Source organism: Spinacia oleracea, chromosome 4 (genome assembly GCF_020520425.1).
Source record: "Spinacia oleracea cultivar Varoflay chromosome 4, BTI_SOV_V1, whole genome shotgun sequence".
NCBI classification, from domain to species: domain Eukaryota; kingdom Viridiplantae; phylum Streptophyta; class Magnoliopsida; order Caryophyllales; family Amaranthaceae; genus Spinacia; species Spinacia oleracea.
Window position 1 is genome coordinate 170268594 of NC_079490.1, and position 17861 is coordinate 170286454.

The window sequence follows — 17861 nt, forward strand, 5'->3', positions numbered from 1 at the left end:
ATACAGAATGAAATATACTTCGTATTCAATAATACACAAATTTTAAAGGGGACTAGAACTAAAAATACCCTTCATAATTTTCCGTCTAGGGAAAGAAGGGTACCCAACTGACCAGAGCCATATACTTCCTCCGTCTTTTAATACTCGCAACGTTTGTTAGTTTCACGCATGCCAATGCACAACTTTGATCATTTATATCTTAAATTCTCTTTATGCAAAAATTATAAAAAGTTGATATTTTGAAAATACACATTGAGACGAATCTAACAAGATCACACATGACTATGTTTTATCTTATATAAAAAAACACTACGAATAGTCAAAGTAGATTATATGAATAGTGGCAAAAGTCCAAACGTTGCGAGTATTAAAAAACGGAGGAAGTAGAAGATACGCCACTGGTAGTGGTGGTGTAGTTCCCCAGCCACCAAATATCTATATGAAATATCTAATACTCCATACATGCAATCGGTAGAAGATATACACGGCCGGTTGCATATAGAGCTACATGCAACCGAGTCAATTTTGTATTTTCACTCCTTTAAAACACATTTTTACACAAAAAGTACATCCACTTTAAAAGAACAAACAATATACGAAATATATGCTCTATTCTTTTTTTTTAGGGTACGAAGTATATGCTTTTAAACTATAAAATGTGCTTTTAAACTGTAAAAATATACATTTAAACTGTAAAAATGTGTTTTTAACCCGGTTGCATGTAGAGTTACCTACACCGAATACACCTTCTAATTTGGTCTAGGAATATTACGTAGAGCCCGCAGATCAGAAAGGGATGGATCGAAGGAGATCGAGGGGAAATTCGAACAAGATCCCGCGTTATGAGTCAATTCAATTTCTCTAATTGATGGGTTTAGAAAGGAACAAATAATTCCTAATTAATCAATATCATACATATAAGTAGTTTTTTTAATAATTTTTTCTATTTCATTAAAAAAAATGTGTACATTTTCTCTCTATAGATGATGATAAAAGTTCTCCCGTTTCTAAATACTTGAAACAATTTTAATTTTTACCCCTATTCACATACTAAATATGACTTTTAATTTAACTAATACAACACGATTACAGTACGATACTTAACTAATAATGATCAACTGGATAAAGATCATGTAAAGACGTCGAGGAAGAAGATAAATCAACCTTGGGTGCACTTGGTGAATGTATTAGGCTTTGAGTTTCGGTTTCAATCATTTGGCTTTGCCAATTCCTAGACGATCCGTACATCCATTCGTGACCATATGTGTTATTAGGCTCTAATATTAGTTCTTCAACCTCTATGTTTCCTTCAATCATGCTCAACGCCTTTGACATTGTAGGCCTAAGTGCTGGAGATGGATTAATGCATAATAATGCGACTTGGATTATCGTTGATGCTTCTTCTACGTTGTAATCTGTCCCTAACTTCGGGTCTACCAGCTCTATCAGGTTTCCTTTCCGTTGAAGAACAAAGGCCTGGAAATTAAGTGAAAAGCAGTGGCGTATTCAGGATATCATATCAGGATGGATAGACACAATTATAAAAAGTGATTAACTTTATACGTAGTATAATTGAAGAACAAAGGTCTGGAAAGCAAGCAGTGGCGTATTCAGGATATCATATCAGGAAAGACACAATTATATAAAGTAATTAACTTTATATAGAAAGATTGTTGTGGGCCCGCCCGACACGAGCCCTGACCCGACCCGGTACGGAAAAAGCACGGCCCAACATGAGCACGAAGTTGAGGGTTGGGCCTGGGCCCATTTTTTGAAACAATCACGATTAGGCACGACACATACTGCTTGACCCGACACGACAAAACATGCTAAATTTAGTACAATTAGGCTTAGGCACGACGGTCCGTGGGTCTGGGAAATGTTTTGAACTTTTCTGCCCGATCTGACCCATCACGATGCAGAGTGGGCTTGATGTGGGCCGGGCCTGTTCAGATCATCGGTCCGAAATCCGACCCGCAACCATTTTTACTTGTGTCTACCAGTATTGTTTACTAGATACGCCCGTGAGAGAAAGTAAAATTGTTACGTACGTAGTACTTTAGTTTCAAGGCCACTATTTTACTTTTAAGCATCATACCCGCGTAGCTCGTCTAGATTTAGTTGTCACATTACTATTAGTAAACTTTAAATTAGTATCAATGTCACAGCTAATTCCGAACGGGCCGAGTTATAATTTTTTTTTATGTGATACATGTAACAAACTTTATTTGTCTGTTAAAAAAAAGAAGAGAATTACCAAATCCAGGAGACAAAAAAGATCACCACTTGGTTGAAATTTCATATTACTTCTTCCAGCTACTATTTCTAACGCAACAACGCCAAAGCTGTAAACATCGGCCTTGTCTGTTAAGTAACCTCGCATTGCATATTCTGGCGCCATGTATCCTCTACAAGGACAAAATATATATGTTATAACATAAGCAATAATATAAATAAAGAACGCAGAAATTTAACTTGGTTCACTAACAATGTGTTAGCTACGTTCACATGCAGAGGAGAGTGAAGTTTTATTAATCTTGAACAGTACAGATTACAGAATACAACTAGGTTATTATCAATTCAAGGCATGCATATTCTAACAATGTCAAAAAAAAGTTCATGAAACATGGATATGATGGCATGGTTGATTAAGCAGTATAAAATGAAGGTTTAGTAAGCTTACATTGTTCCTGCAATTCGGGTGCTAATATGAGTATTATCTTCTTCATTTAGCTTTGCTAAGCCAAAGTCAGAGATTTTTGGGTTAAGATCGCGATCAAGAAGTACATTTGTAGCTTTGATATCTCTATGAACAATTTTTATTGTTGATTCATCATGCAAGAAGGCTAAACCCCTAGCAATTCCTACACAAATCTTTTTCCTCGTTGGCCAATCTAATCTCAACGAACCATTCTTTGAACCTTCATCTGCAACAAAAACCAGTTACTATGTTACGCGATTTACATGGTAGCGAAAAGCAAAGATGCATAAACTTAAGCATACAAATGAAGTAAGGTCACGTTCTTTTGAGCTGAACCGAAATGAACAGAATTGAACTGAAAGCTACTGAACTGAACTGAACTAAACTAAACTAAACTGAATGCTACTGAACTGAACTGAACTGAAATGAACTAAACTGGACTTAATGCTACTAAACTGAACTGAACTGAACTGAACTGAATTCTTACCAAATAGAGCATGTCCAAGGTCATTGTTCTCCATAAATTCATAAACCAAGAACAATTGGCTCGTATCAACACTACACCCATACAATCTTACAAGATTTGGATGGCACAAGGTAGAAATAATGCCAATCTCATTTACAAATTCCCTGTTCCCTTGAGATGATCTTGAAGAAAGTTGTTTCACTGCAATATGAGTACCATCCCATAACCTCCCCTATACAAAGATACAAGGATTTTAGATCATTTAAAGTCCTGATCAATGAAAATGCAGGACATATTACAGATTTCTAGCAATTAATTAAGAATAAGATGCAGACCTTGTACACAGAACCAAAACCACCTTCTCCAATCTTGTTAGCTGCATTGAAGTTGTTACAAGCAGTCTTGATTTGTTTGTAAGTGAATAAACCTATTTGTGGATTCTGTCCTAGAAGATCTGATCAAGAAAAAACAAAGAAGTTTTTCTTATGACACAAATTTTATGATTACATACTTGACAATCTATCAAAGTTAAGCAGTTTGAATATAATGCAAGTCTTGTTCGGACAACACTACTCACCTTGTTCCCTTGCTGCTATGTCTTCCATACGGCGTTTCCACCAAAGTATACCAAGAACAATAATAATTACACAGAACATAGCCCCGATTAAGATCCATACGAGCAATCTCCAATTAAATGGAGGGTCGAACTCTACAATGAGTAACAGAAAATAATCAGATAATTAGATTAAGGGTCTATTTGGCAATTGATTGTTAGGTTGTTGGTTGATGGCTGTTTCACTTGGCTTGTTTGACCAGCGGTTTGTGTTGGCTGTTTGACTTTAGATTTTCTAAAAATGTGTTTGGTAAAGTTGGATGTTGGCTACTTGTTGTTTCATACAAAATGTAATTACCAACATGAAAAGCCAAGAACCAATGTAAAAAGGTATATGTTACTAGCTTTTGAGTTTTGGAGGAAAATACTGCTTTTTTGCCAAGGAGAAAGTTATTTACCAAACATGTATTATTGGCTGTTTGACCACATAAAAAAGCAAAAAATCAAAAGCCAGCAAAAAGCCATTTACCAAATAGGTTCGAAGACATACAGAAAGAAACAACTGATATTAGCATTATTATAAGAGCATGAGCAATGGTGAGGTTGCTCACAACCATGCATAAAGTTATCTCTCTTCCACATCATGTTTCCACATCACTTTCTACAATAGTGAGGTTACTCACCACACTCATATGACACTAAGAAAAAGCCAAAAGTAGGTTACAAGTGTCACTTTCTGCTTGGATCACAAGAAATCCTGCTTGTTTTCCATCATAACATGGCTCGTGGGCCAAGGTTATCAGTGACTCGATAGTCACTAGCTAGAGCCCCATCCCACGGGCAAGCTAAGAGTCACCATCTACAATGGTGAGCTTACTCACAAAGAGGAGAGAGAGTGTTGTGAGTAACCACAAACTCACCAATGCTCATGCTCTAAGGCATGCAGAGGAATAAATTGAACAAATGTGCTGAAATACCAGTGTGTGCATGCATGCAATACTCACCTGCTTCTACTGAAATGGCTGAGATAAGAGGACCATAATTCCCTCTTACTGGGAGCTGCCAGCTCCCTTTTCCAGCGTAGTAGAACCGAATCTCTACATAATTCGTTACAAATATGTGTGGAAAAGTTACATTGATTGCCTTACTCGTTCCATTCGCTTCCTTCTCTATATTAAAGTCCTTCGCTACCAACTTCTCCTGCACCAAAAATTCATGTCTATGAAGTGTTATGACTCAGGGTTGCACACGGGTCCAAAATCGGACTGAAAACCGGAATCAAGAAAATTACGGACCGAAGACCGGACTGAAAAAAAATCTGATATGGATCGGACCGAATCATTTTTTTTCCAGTCCGATCCGGGTTTAGACTGGATTGGACCGAAATTATTTAATATGACTCCATGTAATTTTCGAGGTTTATTAATTTTCAAACAAAACGTAGTTAAAAAAATACCTTTCAAACTTTAGTTCTCCATTTTTAAGAGAGATGGTAGGGAAAAAAAATAACACGTGATTTTAGGACACTAAAAAGGTCTAAAGATTTGTTTGATATAAACCAGGTCAACCGGCCAGGACCGGGAAATTTTGATTTTGGACCGGACCGGACCAGAAACCTAGAAACAAAAATTTAAATGACCAAAGACCGGACCGAGATTAACCGGTCCAGTCCAAAACCGTTCGATTTCGGTATATTTTCCGGTCCAGACCTGATTTTGAACACTCCTCAGTCCTCACTCCTAGTGCTACTAATTGCAATTTTTTAATTTTTTTTGAGAGAAGCTACTAATTGCAATTTAGACAACAATATCAGGAAAAGTTTTTGTTAAAAACCTGGATATAGATATCAAAAAATCTTCTCCCAAGACTCAGAAACGAGTTGTTATCAGCAAACACGATCTCAGAAAAGTAAAGAGTCACTGTGTAGTTCCCTTTTGCCAGACAACGACCATAGTAAGTGAGAGATGTAGCTGATAGTCTTGCTTCTTCATACAGCTCCGTACCATTCATCTTCAGTTCAGAAGAATTCTGGGCAATATAAAGATCAGTAGGAAATCTAGGATTCCAGAACTCCCCACTACTACTGTATCCCCACTCTGCTCTTCTTGGAACAAATTTAGCAGCACCATCAGATTCGTTATCTTGCTCAAAGGTTGTTTCTCCTATTCTTGTTCTTCTTCCTCCACAGTTGATGTGTAATGAGTACCGAGCTTCAAAATTACACGAATTTGATTAGAATAGAGTAATAAGGTACCAAATCTTCATAGACATGGGTAGAATTAGAGTTCAGATTCTGACGAATTTTTGTGTGTTACATGTTTTGCACATATAGATTAACATGTAACGAAGAAGTTGTTATAACATAAGCAAGAAAGATTATAAATAACGTAAATAAAGAATACAAAGATTTAACGTGGTTATGACCTAGGGATTTTATAAAGTACTCTCTAGACAGATGCGGAAAAGCCCAAAAAATAGGTCTAAAACAGATAACCCTAGTGTACAGTAATAGATACCGTGCTTGAGCGTTGCAGTGAGGGACTTGACTGATTCAATGCATATTCTAACAAAGTAAATGCAAAAGGAGCATCAGACTATTTCTATAGAGAATGTATAAGATCATTTACCTTTTGAACATCTAAAGCTTGTCATGCATGTGCTTGTATCTCTTTTTTTGGTTTTTCAGAAACCGAAACAAAATCAAAGGTCAAACATCAGACTACAAAAATGATGTGTTCTTAATGCGAAAGAAATGGTAAAAATGACTTCTTACAAGTTTGTATTGAAATCCCTTGCATTGCATCTGTACAAGTTTCTGAATGAAAGAAAAGAACAAATCAGCCTCATCATCTAATCTAATTAAACTGAAAGAATTATGGAAATTTTAAAATGTAACCCACTTACAGAGTTGTTTTATCACAACGAGATGGTATAGAGCTATCATTAAAATTGTTGTAAGAAAGGTCTATACGGCTGAAACCAAGAAGTATCGAAGTTCAGGAAACCAGAAAGTATGAAAGAATCAGAAAGTATGGCCTATTCGCCCAAAAATTGAAAGAATTACAACCAAAAACTGACAGTATGATCTAGAACTGATCAAAGGGCGGGCCGGGTTCGGGCCGGACCGGGTGCATAAAATCTGCCCATTGTGTCGGGCCGGCCCAATTTTGTGTGCCCAAAAACAGCTTTTTCGGGCCAATTTTGGTCCGGGTCAAATTTATAACTAAAATTGTTGTTTTACGTTGCCCAAAGCCCGTAATTTTTAAAAAAGTTCGGGCCGGGTCCGAATATCGGGCCGAGATATGCTGTCAAAACCCGACACTTTTCGGGCCGGGCCCATGTTGATTAGCTCTAGTATGATCGATCTGTAACATTGAGGGAAGACTGAAAGTCCAAACCTACTGTCATCTGTGTCTGTGATCCAGCTGGGAATTGTTCCAGTTAACATATTGCTTGTCAGATATCTAGTAAAAGTTTCAATGAAGTAATCAGATACTATTTGCATAATCTTGTCATACGAAATTCACAACTAACAATATTTTGATTCAATTATGAATTCAAAAGTTTAGTTTAGTTGCTTACAGTTTTCGCATTAAGTACAAATTTTGGAAGCTATCTGGAATGATGCCTGTTAACTTGTTGAAGCTAAGATCTCTGCAACACAGCAAAAAGATTATAAAAATCATACACCAAAATGTATATGATGATCATATTTATGTATGAAAAAAGAGAGGAAGATGAAATACAGATGGACTAATTGTGGCATTCTGTCTCCTATGTATGAAGGAATAATTCCAGTGATGTTACAGCTTCTTAAAACCCTGTTAGAAAAACAAAAACATTTTCTCAACATAATGTGTTGTCTTAGAAACAAAAACCATATTTGATTGAAGAAAAATGATCTACATTGTTGTAAGTCCATTCAAATTTTCGAATGGTGGAAACTTAGATCCATCTCCATTCAGATCAGTGATTCTCCTGCAGAAATATATTATGAAAATACTTTACTAGGTAAAACTTTGATTGTTCAAGTATAAGAACACAAGAAAAAAAAAGAATGTGTAGATAACTTACAGTTCCTTTAAATCATTCAGAAGAGAAATATTAGATGGTATTGGCCCTTCAAAGCCACTACCTTGAATTTCTCTGCCAACAGAAACATTGAGATCGATCAGAACAGTTGTTGGAAGTTGGAACTAGACATGATCAACATGAGCCCGGATCGAAATTTGGCGGGGTTCGGCAGATTTTTTAGGCCCGATTTTCAGGGCCTGGCGTAATTTTAAAACTTTTAAAGAGCTTTGGGCAACGTAAAAAATATACTTTTTTAGTTATAAATTTGACACATCCCAAAATGGCCCTGAAAGCCCGGATTTTAGGCCCGAATACCGGGCTGGACACAAAAATTGACATGAACTTGGCCCGGCCCGGCCAGAACCCGAAACGGCCCGCTTTTTTATCAGGTCTAGTTGGAACATACTCCGCATGCAATATTTGCGATTCAGAAAACAAACTTATAAAGCTTTGACAACGTAAAAACTACACTTTTTAGTTATAAATTTGACGTGGTCCGAAAATGTCCCTTTAAGCCTGACATTTTAGGCGCGAAATTGCGGACAGGGCACAAAAGCCGGCCCAAATCTTAGCCCGGCCCCTACATACGGGCTGATTTTTATGCCTCGACCCGGCAAGAACCCGACCCGGCCCGCTTTTTGATCAGGTCTAGTTGGAACATATGCAATATTTGCGATTCAGAAAACAAACTTACAGAGCTTGGAGTTTTGGCCAACTACGGAAATAATCAGGCAAGCGTCCGCTGAAGTTGTTACTGCTTAATCGACTAAAAACAACATTAAAAAGACAGGAAAAGAGTTAATTAATTAGTCCATTATGAGTTTATGACTAAAGAAAGAAGGGTTCTTCAAAAAATGGATACTTACAATTCTGTTAGATTGTTTAGTTTAGTTAACTCGACTGGTAAGGACCCTGTAAGTGAGTTGTCGCTTAAAGTTCTTCCATCCAAAAGTACAAGTTGAAAGAAAAAATAAATCAGTAGATAGTATCAGCATAGATTATAGTGTTAATTAATGCAACAAAAATTATCTTGATTATAACTAGAGCTGATCAACATAGGGCCGGCCCGACTCAGCCCGAAAATCATCGGGTTTTGGGCAGAATATTTCGGCCCGGTTTTCAGGCCCGGGCCCGCCCAAACTTAAAAAAATGCGGGCATTGTGCAACGTTAAAAATGCACCCAAATTGGCCCGGTCCAAAAGGCTGCTATTTTGGCCCGAAAGAGCGGGTATTGGGCACAAAAAATTGACCCGAATTTTGGCCCGGACTGACAAATGGCAGATTTTACCCTCGACCCGGCCCGGCCCGCCTTTTGATCAAGTCTAATTATAACCTAATAAGAAGAAATTTGACATACAAGTTGCTCAAGTTGGTTAAATTCCCAAGTTCAGGAGGAATAGTTCCGTTGAATAGATTGCTCTCAAGGCTTCTGATTAATTTAAAATGAAAACAAGTACGGATCGAGTAAGAAATATGTGCAACAATTCGAATGTGGAGAAAATGATTGTTGATCAAAAGTGAAGGAACGTAGTAGCATACAAATATGTTAGGGTGCTAATATTTCCCACATAATCTGGAATTGGTCCTGACAAACGATTAGCAAAAACAGACCTGCAATAACAAACATAAAACATCATATCCCTTTTTAATTAACAACAGATTCTGAGAACAAAAAGAACACCATTACATTGAAGTGTTTTCTTACACGAATTCCAAATTTGTAGCTGTCCATTCTCGTGGGATAGTTCCAGTAAGAAGACTCCTTGAAAAGTCACTAAAAATATACAAGGAACAGATAAATTAAATGTCATATACTCATATATCTTTGAGTATCCATGCATGATTCAGTATGTAACACAAGTGTAAGGCTCCGTTTGGTTGGGGTGTAAAACATTTTCAGTATAAAATGATTTTCATGTAAAATAATTTACAACGGAAAACACAATAAGACTTTGTTTGGTAGGGTATAAAACGTTTTCATGGAAAACGATTTTCCCCTTTTCAACATTTTACGTCGTTTGGTTGGGCTAAGGATGGAAAACAATTTTTCATAACTCCCTTAATGGTGGAAAACCCTTTCCATTTGAAAGGGGGGAACCATTTTTCCTCCTTTCCTCCCTCTCCTTTCTTCCCCTCAATCTTCACCATCTTCTCTCATTTTCTTTAAGGAATCAAACAAAGGAAAACTATTTTAGAATTGTGTTTTCCTTGGAAAATGTTTTCCACGGAAAATCATTTTACAATGAAAACGTTTTACACCAAATCAAACGGAGCCTAATTCAAAAATTAGTTTTCTGTTGTTTGGTTTCATGTAAGAAAAATGATGAAACCAAAGGAAAATGAAAGGGGAAAGTAAGCAGGCCGGTAGTGAGAGGAGTGTACAAGAAAGATAAGGAAAATGAAGGAAAACAGTTTTCCCTGCAATTTTACTCCTAGAGAAAATGGTTTTACACTCGTTTGCAAACCAAACAATGTAAAATTGAAAATAGAAGAAAATTATTTTCTAGGAAAATGTTTTAACGCCCTATCAAACAGAGCCTAATTGAGGAGAGTGTTCAATTGTTCATACATAGTGGTAAGGTATGAGAGATTTGCAAGGGATCTTGGAAGGACACCTTGAAGACTTTGGCCCTTCCATGAACTGCATGTTTTACAAGAAATAAATTAAAACCTTGATATTGTTAGGAGTAAATTTAATCAATTTAACAAGATTAGAAAGACATTTGAAGCATGTTATAATTTGTTCTTACATATTTGCTACATGTGTTACACCGTCAATGCATGAACATGAAACTTGGTTAACATAACTATGCCTTCTTGGATCAACTTCTGTATACCAGCAAGTGTTATTTCTGTCACATGGATCCCTCGTGCAGTTACTCATACCAGGTTTTTTTAATTCTTCGGCAACTTTTAGAAGGGCAACCACTGTAGACACAAGAACATAATCTAAAGTAATTAAGTTACTATTCGAGGTCTAGTCTATTAGGTGTATTGTGTCCCAATGGTATTTGTATGCTCATTAGTGGTCTGTATTACATTTTCTCCTCGTATGGAAGGAGAAAATGAGAGAGGATATATTGTGCATCCATGTGCATATACTATGCTCTATAACATGCATATAGTTACAACTAGATTAGGTCCCGTGCACGCACGGATATTTGAGAATTATTATTTGACCATTTTGTTATAAAAATTTTAATTGAATTATTTATCCCTTAAAATCTTAAATCTATTGCGTAAATAGTAATCTCGAATATACTCATTTTATCATATAATATACAATTTTAACCTACTACGTAATATATTTTATATGTTTAATACGATGATTTGACTAAAATATTTGATATATTTAATATGCTAATTTGACCAAAATATTAAGTAAGAATATTTTCTATTATTGATATGGCAATTTGACTAAAATATTACCAAAATTTTCTAATAATGGCATATTCCATAATTCTATATTTTTTTTCCATATATAAATATTTATACAAAAGAAGAGAAAATAGGAAAAAATAATGAAATAGATATGTCTTTTTAGGAAAGAGTTTTTGGCGGGAAAAATTTTCACCAGGAAGTGACACGTGTCATTCCCGGTGTCTCTTTTAGTATATAGTAATAGATATCAAGTTACAGCTAAACGGTCAATGCCTAGAAAAGCATAATTCCTCTTTCAATCTTTGTATCTAGGACTTTTTATGTTAGAGGAAATTAACCTACAAGTGAGTTGAGATTAATTGTCCCACATAGAAAAAATATAGGAAGATTGACTAACATAAAAGAATGGTAGGGTACTCTAACTATCACCAATTGGTTTAGGATGGAAGCTCGTCAAACTTATATGTAGTCAATCTCTTCTCTTGTATGAAATTGTGTATGGACTGGTGAGTTTATCACCCTTATGACTCATTTGGTAGATGAACCTATACAAAAAAGTTAGGAAAATATTAAATATTCTAATTTATTACAAATATAATAAATATTTGTTGAAAATATTAATATTCTAATTTATTATAAATAGGATTTTTTTGTTAGAAAGGACCTTTTATATAAGGTTGTTTGTGTGAGAAAGAACCTTATATAAAAAAAAAAAGTGGCATTTTGGGACCTTAAACTTTACTTTTGTTGTTGACTAGGACCTCTTGCCGGTTTATTGGAGTTGACCCAATTTTCAGGCATTGACTTGCACACATGGCACCCGAAAACCGACACGGCGACACATGGCATATTAATGGATTTAAATTTTTTTAAAAAATTAAAAATTTACTCAAATCCCTCCAAAACCCAACTGACCCGTCACAATAAAAAAAAATTAAAAAAAAAAATGAAAAAAACCAAAATTTCATTTTAGTTTCTGGCTCGACGCCATTGCAAGGAACATGGATTTTTTGAAGGCCACACAAATAACCTTCCCCAGTTTAATTAGCTTCCACATATTGTGATTAACACCAACGCGAATCAGGTATGATGTTTTTCCCTCTCAAATTCAACCCCATTTTTCCGAATTTTGCCCCACAAGAATTAGGGTTCTTCGATTATTCATGAACACAAATTGGTAAGCCGCCGTGAAAGGAGAGGAGATGCAACTTCTGAGAAGGAAGATGAAGGAATTCCGATAAATTCCTGAACCATTGCTCGGAAATTCGTCGTATCCGTTGTTAACACCGTCGCAGGCGCTCTTCTTGACGCTCGTGTCCTCTTCCTTGGATTCTTACTCCCACCACCACCACCACCACCACCACTACCACCGCTACCGCTAGCTCCTCTGACAGCGGTGTTAGAATTCTGTTGAAGGGATGATACAGACGACGGCCCAACGACTGATCGAGGAGGCGGATGAAGATGGTTAGGGATGGTGCAACTATGATTAGGAATTACATTAACAGGATCGGTTGGGTTTAATGTAATGGGTAAATTGGGTTTTGGAGGGAATTGGGAATTTTTTTTTTAATTTAAATACATTAATATGCCACGTGTCGGTTTTCGGTTACACGTGTGCAAGTCAATGCTTGAAAATTGGGTCAACTCCAATAAACCGGCAAGAGGTCTTAGTCAACAACAAAAGTAAAGTTTAAGGTCCCAAAATGCCACTTTGTTTATATAAGGTCCTTTCTCACACAAATAACCTTATAAAAGGTCATTTCTAACAAAAAAATCCTTATAAATATAATAAATATTTGTTTCCTCCTTTGTGTCGACTACCTTATTTACATATTTTCATAGTAAAAAATATTGCATTGATAGTAAAGTATTTTGATGACGCATGTCCTACATGGCGCATATATGTACCATTTATAATCTGACACGTAGGATTGCGACAAATAAGTATTGTCACAATTTACGACATTTATTATCACCTTGGAGTTGATGCTTGCTGTTACAACTTGCAACAGTAATCAGGCATCGCAGCCTCAAAACACTGATTCGAATTCACACACATATATGACTATATGAGATAATCTCTTATAGCTTAATTAATCTAATGGAGCTGCAATAATTGACTAAATTAGTTATTTATAAATTTCTTACGTTTTTAGCCAATGCAAACACAAATACAAATACCATCTTATTCAATTCCTACTTCTGTATGACTAACAAGCTTAGGTTTTAATTACATAGAAAATGACTGGTCAAATAGCTAATTAAAACATTGTTATAATTTTGAACACCTCAACTCCTTGACCACATTTGTGTAACTTAAACATTATTATAACTTTCATGCATATCATGACGGAAAGATTACAAAACAGATTTGCAAATTATCATACTTCCTCCGTTCTGAAAATTTCACACCAATTTTTTTACACTAATCACATTACAACTTTGACCATTTTTTGTGATTCGTATGTAAGGAAGTTTTAGTCATGTGGGGTCATATTTGATCCGTATCGATATATATTTTCTAAATATTAAATTTTATATTTTTTATTTGCACAAAATCAATCATGGTGCGATATTTCCGAAATCGAAGAAGTATAATACTTCTTTCGTTTGGAAATTGAAATTAATTAGTTTGTCTTAAACCCTATACGTTGTAAGGGGCGTATAACGTCTTATTCCTATACGACTTACAAGAGATTTGTAGGGAAAAGGACTGCATTGACAATTGTACTCTCGTGTGAATTAATGATCATAACACAGCATTAATAGTCTTATGTACGTGATGCCAAATAATTTTTAAATATAAATTGGGAAATCTGTTGAATGTGACACATTTAAACAAAGTTGAAAAGGTCTAAAAAGGCCGGTATTAACGTTTCAGGTTTGGATTGCACAAACTCAAAGGTATTAATGACAAATTGAATTGTTCTAATCTAGCTACATCTTAACGAATAATCAAACTATACAATTGAATTAAGAGACTGATCAAAGACAAATGCAAATTGGTAATGTTAATTAAGCATATACGTAGTACATTCATCATGAATTCACGATAATAAGTACGTCAATATAATGCATGTCACTGGCTTAGTTGATAAGGATACGGAGTATCATTTAACAAATTTCTAATGAGCGTAAAAAGTCTAAAGATGCATCTATTGAGAAACGGATGATGTATAAGCATATAAAGTGAAAATGAACACAAGAAAATCGAATTAGCAAGATAAAGTTGAATTATGAGAATAATTATATATTTACAACATACATACACATTGTGCATGCTCTACTCGATCACTTCTTTTTCCTAAACTTAACTTATCCAAACTTATTAAAGCTTATTGAATGAACTTGGATAATCCTTAGCTTTTTGAAAACTGGGTTTAATTGAACTTTTTATTTTTTTTCCAGATAAGAGAAAATGTGGTGAGTTTGACATAAAAACCAATTCCGCAAAATAGTAACGGTTCCCGGTAAACTTATGTAAAGACCTATCCCGATCAAATTTCACCATATATGGCTCACATGCAAATATGCAATAAGTCAAAGTCAATGTTTACAATATGGAGTTTAAAAACATTTCATTGAGCTGGACAGGAGCCGAACCAAGCCAAATTCTAACATGGCTCGGCGTGGTTTGGTTAAAGTTAACCGAATTTAATTCGGGTTCGAATTGAACGTACCCACCTCAAGCTTAAGAATTAATTCTTATCGAGCTAGTCTTGATACAATTTTTTCGAGTTTGAGCCAAGCTTTGAGCTTTTTACGAAGAACTATAAATAAAAGCTCAAGCTCGAGACGCACCGTTTCCGAACTGTTCAAGAACAGTTATGTTCGTGTCCACCCCTTATTTGAGCAGTTTGATGAGATGATCTTACGTAATTACTCATGCCAAGCAACAAGGGAAACAAACACAAGAAATGGATGATGTATATTGATATTATTGTATAAGTTAGGATAAATTAAGTTTTGAGAGAAGAATATCATAAATTTTATTGTATCTTTCCATTTATAAAAAAGAAAAGAAATGGATGATGTATTGATATTATAGAAATAAATAATGAATTGAAATTTGATTTTTCTTGTGCATAATATTTCACAGTTTTAAAAATCCCGATCCCTCACCCGTTTGTAATTTGTATTTCCCTAGTATATAGGCTTCATTCGAACCGAAAATTACTGAATAGAAGTGAGTGAAAATACTAACCTTCTTCCGGAGGTGTGTTTGGTGCGCAAACATCAACAGATGCGCAGAAATGCGAAAGCAGAAGCAACATGAATAAGAGCAACATGAGCATATAATTTGAACAGGATGATGATTTGGCACTCAAATATGCCATTTCCTTAGCTTGGTCGATCGATCTTCAGGTGTGTACGAACAACTGTCTTTGTTGTGTTACGTTTTGCGTCGCCAACAAAGACAATTTATAGATTTCTTCAATTTATAGATTTCTTTTCAAATTATAACCCAAACAAATATCATAGTTTATTAGTCGTAATAACGAGTTGACGAGTTAAGAGCAATTCCAAACGGTGAGCTATAAGGTGGTGTGGTTAATATGTCACATTAAATTTATATCTACAATATTTTTTACGGGGTAGCTCTTATAATATTTATTTTATTTATTTGATTCAAAATAAATTATTCAATGTCCAACAAGATTTAAAGCTGCCTGCTCAAAATAGCTATAAGATTTTGATAGCTGCTAATGTCTATATCATTGATGTGACAACGGTTCACTACCTGCTCACGTATCTTTTATTTTGTGAGCATATATTTTTTTTAACCACTGGAGTTGCTCTACTTTTAATAGTTGTACCTTTAGGAGTATGTGTATTTTTTTTCAGCAAAATCTTGCATGAGTCTGACTTAATCATATTACATTTGTTTTGAAATGAGTTTTACAGTTATTATTTACACAAATGTTATAACAAAAGAAAAAGATTATCTAAAAAGGCGGGTGATCGAATATAACACTACAAGAATTTGTATCTTTAACGACAACCTAATTACGACGGGTCAAAAATCCCGTCGCAAAAGCCTTTTGCGACGGGGCAAACAACCAAACAATGACGGGAATAACCGTCGCAAATGTCTTTTACGACGGGTTTACGACGAATTTACGACGGGATTTCTATTAACGACAGCCCCCTTTTATGACGGGTTCGCGACAGGAAATTCCGTCGTTAATCAACGATTATTGGCCTTTCGCGACGGGATTTCCCGTCGTTAATAGTACAATTTCTTATAGTGTAATGAACTATGGATATAGTAATAAAAAGGTGAGTGGTGTAAAGAAAAAAAAAGAAAAAATTAAAAGAATTTGAGTTGAAAATTGTAAATGTTGTGGGGTAAGAATAGAATAAAGCACAATGTAAAAAACATTATGAAACGGAATAAAACAGAACTGTAAATTAGATCATTTTGAAACGGAAGTAGTGTGAATAACGACCCTAGTGCGAGCCTATTAGGGATGGCAATCACATCCGAATCCGAACCGAGTCCGACCCCTTCCGAAGGAAAAAATCCGATCCGAATCCGAGAAAAAAAAGTCGAATCCGAATCCGATTAAAAACATCCGAATCCGAATGGATATGGATAGGATATGGAGTTTGTAGAGTCTTCGACCCGACTCCGACCCGAGTCCGAATCCGAGTCCAAATCCGACTCGAAATTATTTCAAAGTGTATTATTTTTCGTACATAACTTTTTTTTTAAGGAAGTTCCCAATTTAATCTAATATATTTAATTAAAGCGCATACATTTGTAATTTATTAATTTATTAGAAACTCATTAAATTTTGGTAAATGAGAAATATGATTTCTAATTTATTTTAAAATTAAGAAATACAAGTTCTATGTAAGTAAAGTTAACGCATTATTCGGATTTGGATGTGGATATGGATATGGATTCGAATATGGATATTATATGGATGCAATTTTGGAGTCCGAATTTTAAATGGATATGGATATGGATATGGATGTGGATATGGATGTGGATATGGATATGGATATGGATGCAATTTTGGAGTCCGAATTTTAAATGGATATGGATATGGATGCAATTTTAAAGTCCGAATTTTAAATGGATTGGATTTGGAATTTATTACATCCGACCCGAATCCGATCCATTGCCATCCCCAGAGCCTATGCTTGTACTCGAACGAAACTCAACTAGCTAAACCAAATTTCACCATATGAGCACTCACTAATCACTACACTTAAAATATGTACTTTTATTAAAATTAACAACAAATTACAAAACAATCAATTAATTAAAGAGAATTTTAAGGGTCAAGAATTTTCGGCCGTGAGAATCGTAACTTTTATAATACCCTAGATAGAAAAGGATAGAGGAAGCAGCGGCAATCATCAACCAACTCGTTTAGCAGGCGATTATAAATGGAGTTAATTAATTAAAGATAATAATGAAATTTATAATTGAAATTTGCTAGAAAAGTCTTACAAATCTAAATAAATCTCGATTATCGGCTAATGTGTACGTATTGTTATTTGCCAAATTTCAATTTGACAAATAGTTATTTTGACTTTGCATTAATTAAAATTGATATAATTCTACGTAACTAACTCCTTACCTATCTACTCCATAATATCGTACTCCCAAATACCAAATCTCAATAATAGTGTTGTTTTTGTAGCCGATGTAGCTCTATTATATAAATAGA

The 17861-nt window shown here is 35.1% G+C and overlaps 1 protein-coding gene across 4 annotated transcripts; it reads right to left on the bottom strand.

Moving 5' to 3' along the window:
* Window positions 1-936: 936 nt before the first annotated feature.
* Window positions 937-15798, bottom strand: LOC110798291 (probable LRR receptor-like serine/threonine-protein kinase At1g07650). Of its 4 annotated transcripts, XM_022003468.2 has the most exons (24): window positions 15383-15797; window positions 10545-10722; window positions 10364-10435; window positions 9500-9568; window positions 9334-9405; window positions 9152-9223; window positions 8661-8732; window positions 8489-8560; window positions 7795-7866; window positions 7627-7698; window positions 7467-7541; window positions 7303-7374; window positions 7119-7184; window positions 6625-6693; window positions 6494-6535; window positions 6348-6388; window positions 5554-5930; window positions 4725-4920; window positions 3745-3876; window positions 3503-3621; window positions 3189-3399; window positions 2684-2927; window positions 2258-2408; window positions 937-1476 (listed from the first exon to the last, which is right to left on the bottom strand). In XM_022003468.2, the coding sequence occupies exons 1-24, from the start codon at window positions 15513-15515 to the stop codon at window positions 1105-1107; spliced, it is 3051 nt and encodes a 1016-aa protein (XP_021859160.1). In that variant the 5' UTR covers window positions 15516-15797; the 3' UTR covers window positions 937-1104. The 4 variants fall into 4 exon arrangements, with proteins under 4 accessions (XP_021859160.1, XP_021859161.1, XP_056698799.1 ...); XM_022003469.2 differs by lacking the exon at window positions 7627-7698 and having other exon boundaries at window positions 971-1476; window positions 15383-15798; XM_056842821.1 differs by lacking the exon at window positions 10545-10722 and having other exon boundaries at window positions 971-1476; window positions 10410-10435; window positions 15383-15796.
* Window positions 15799-17861: the final 2063 nt, after the last annotated feature.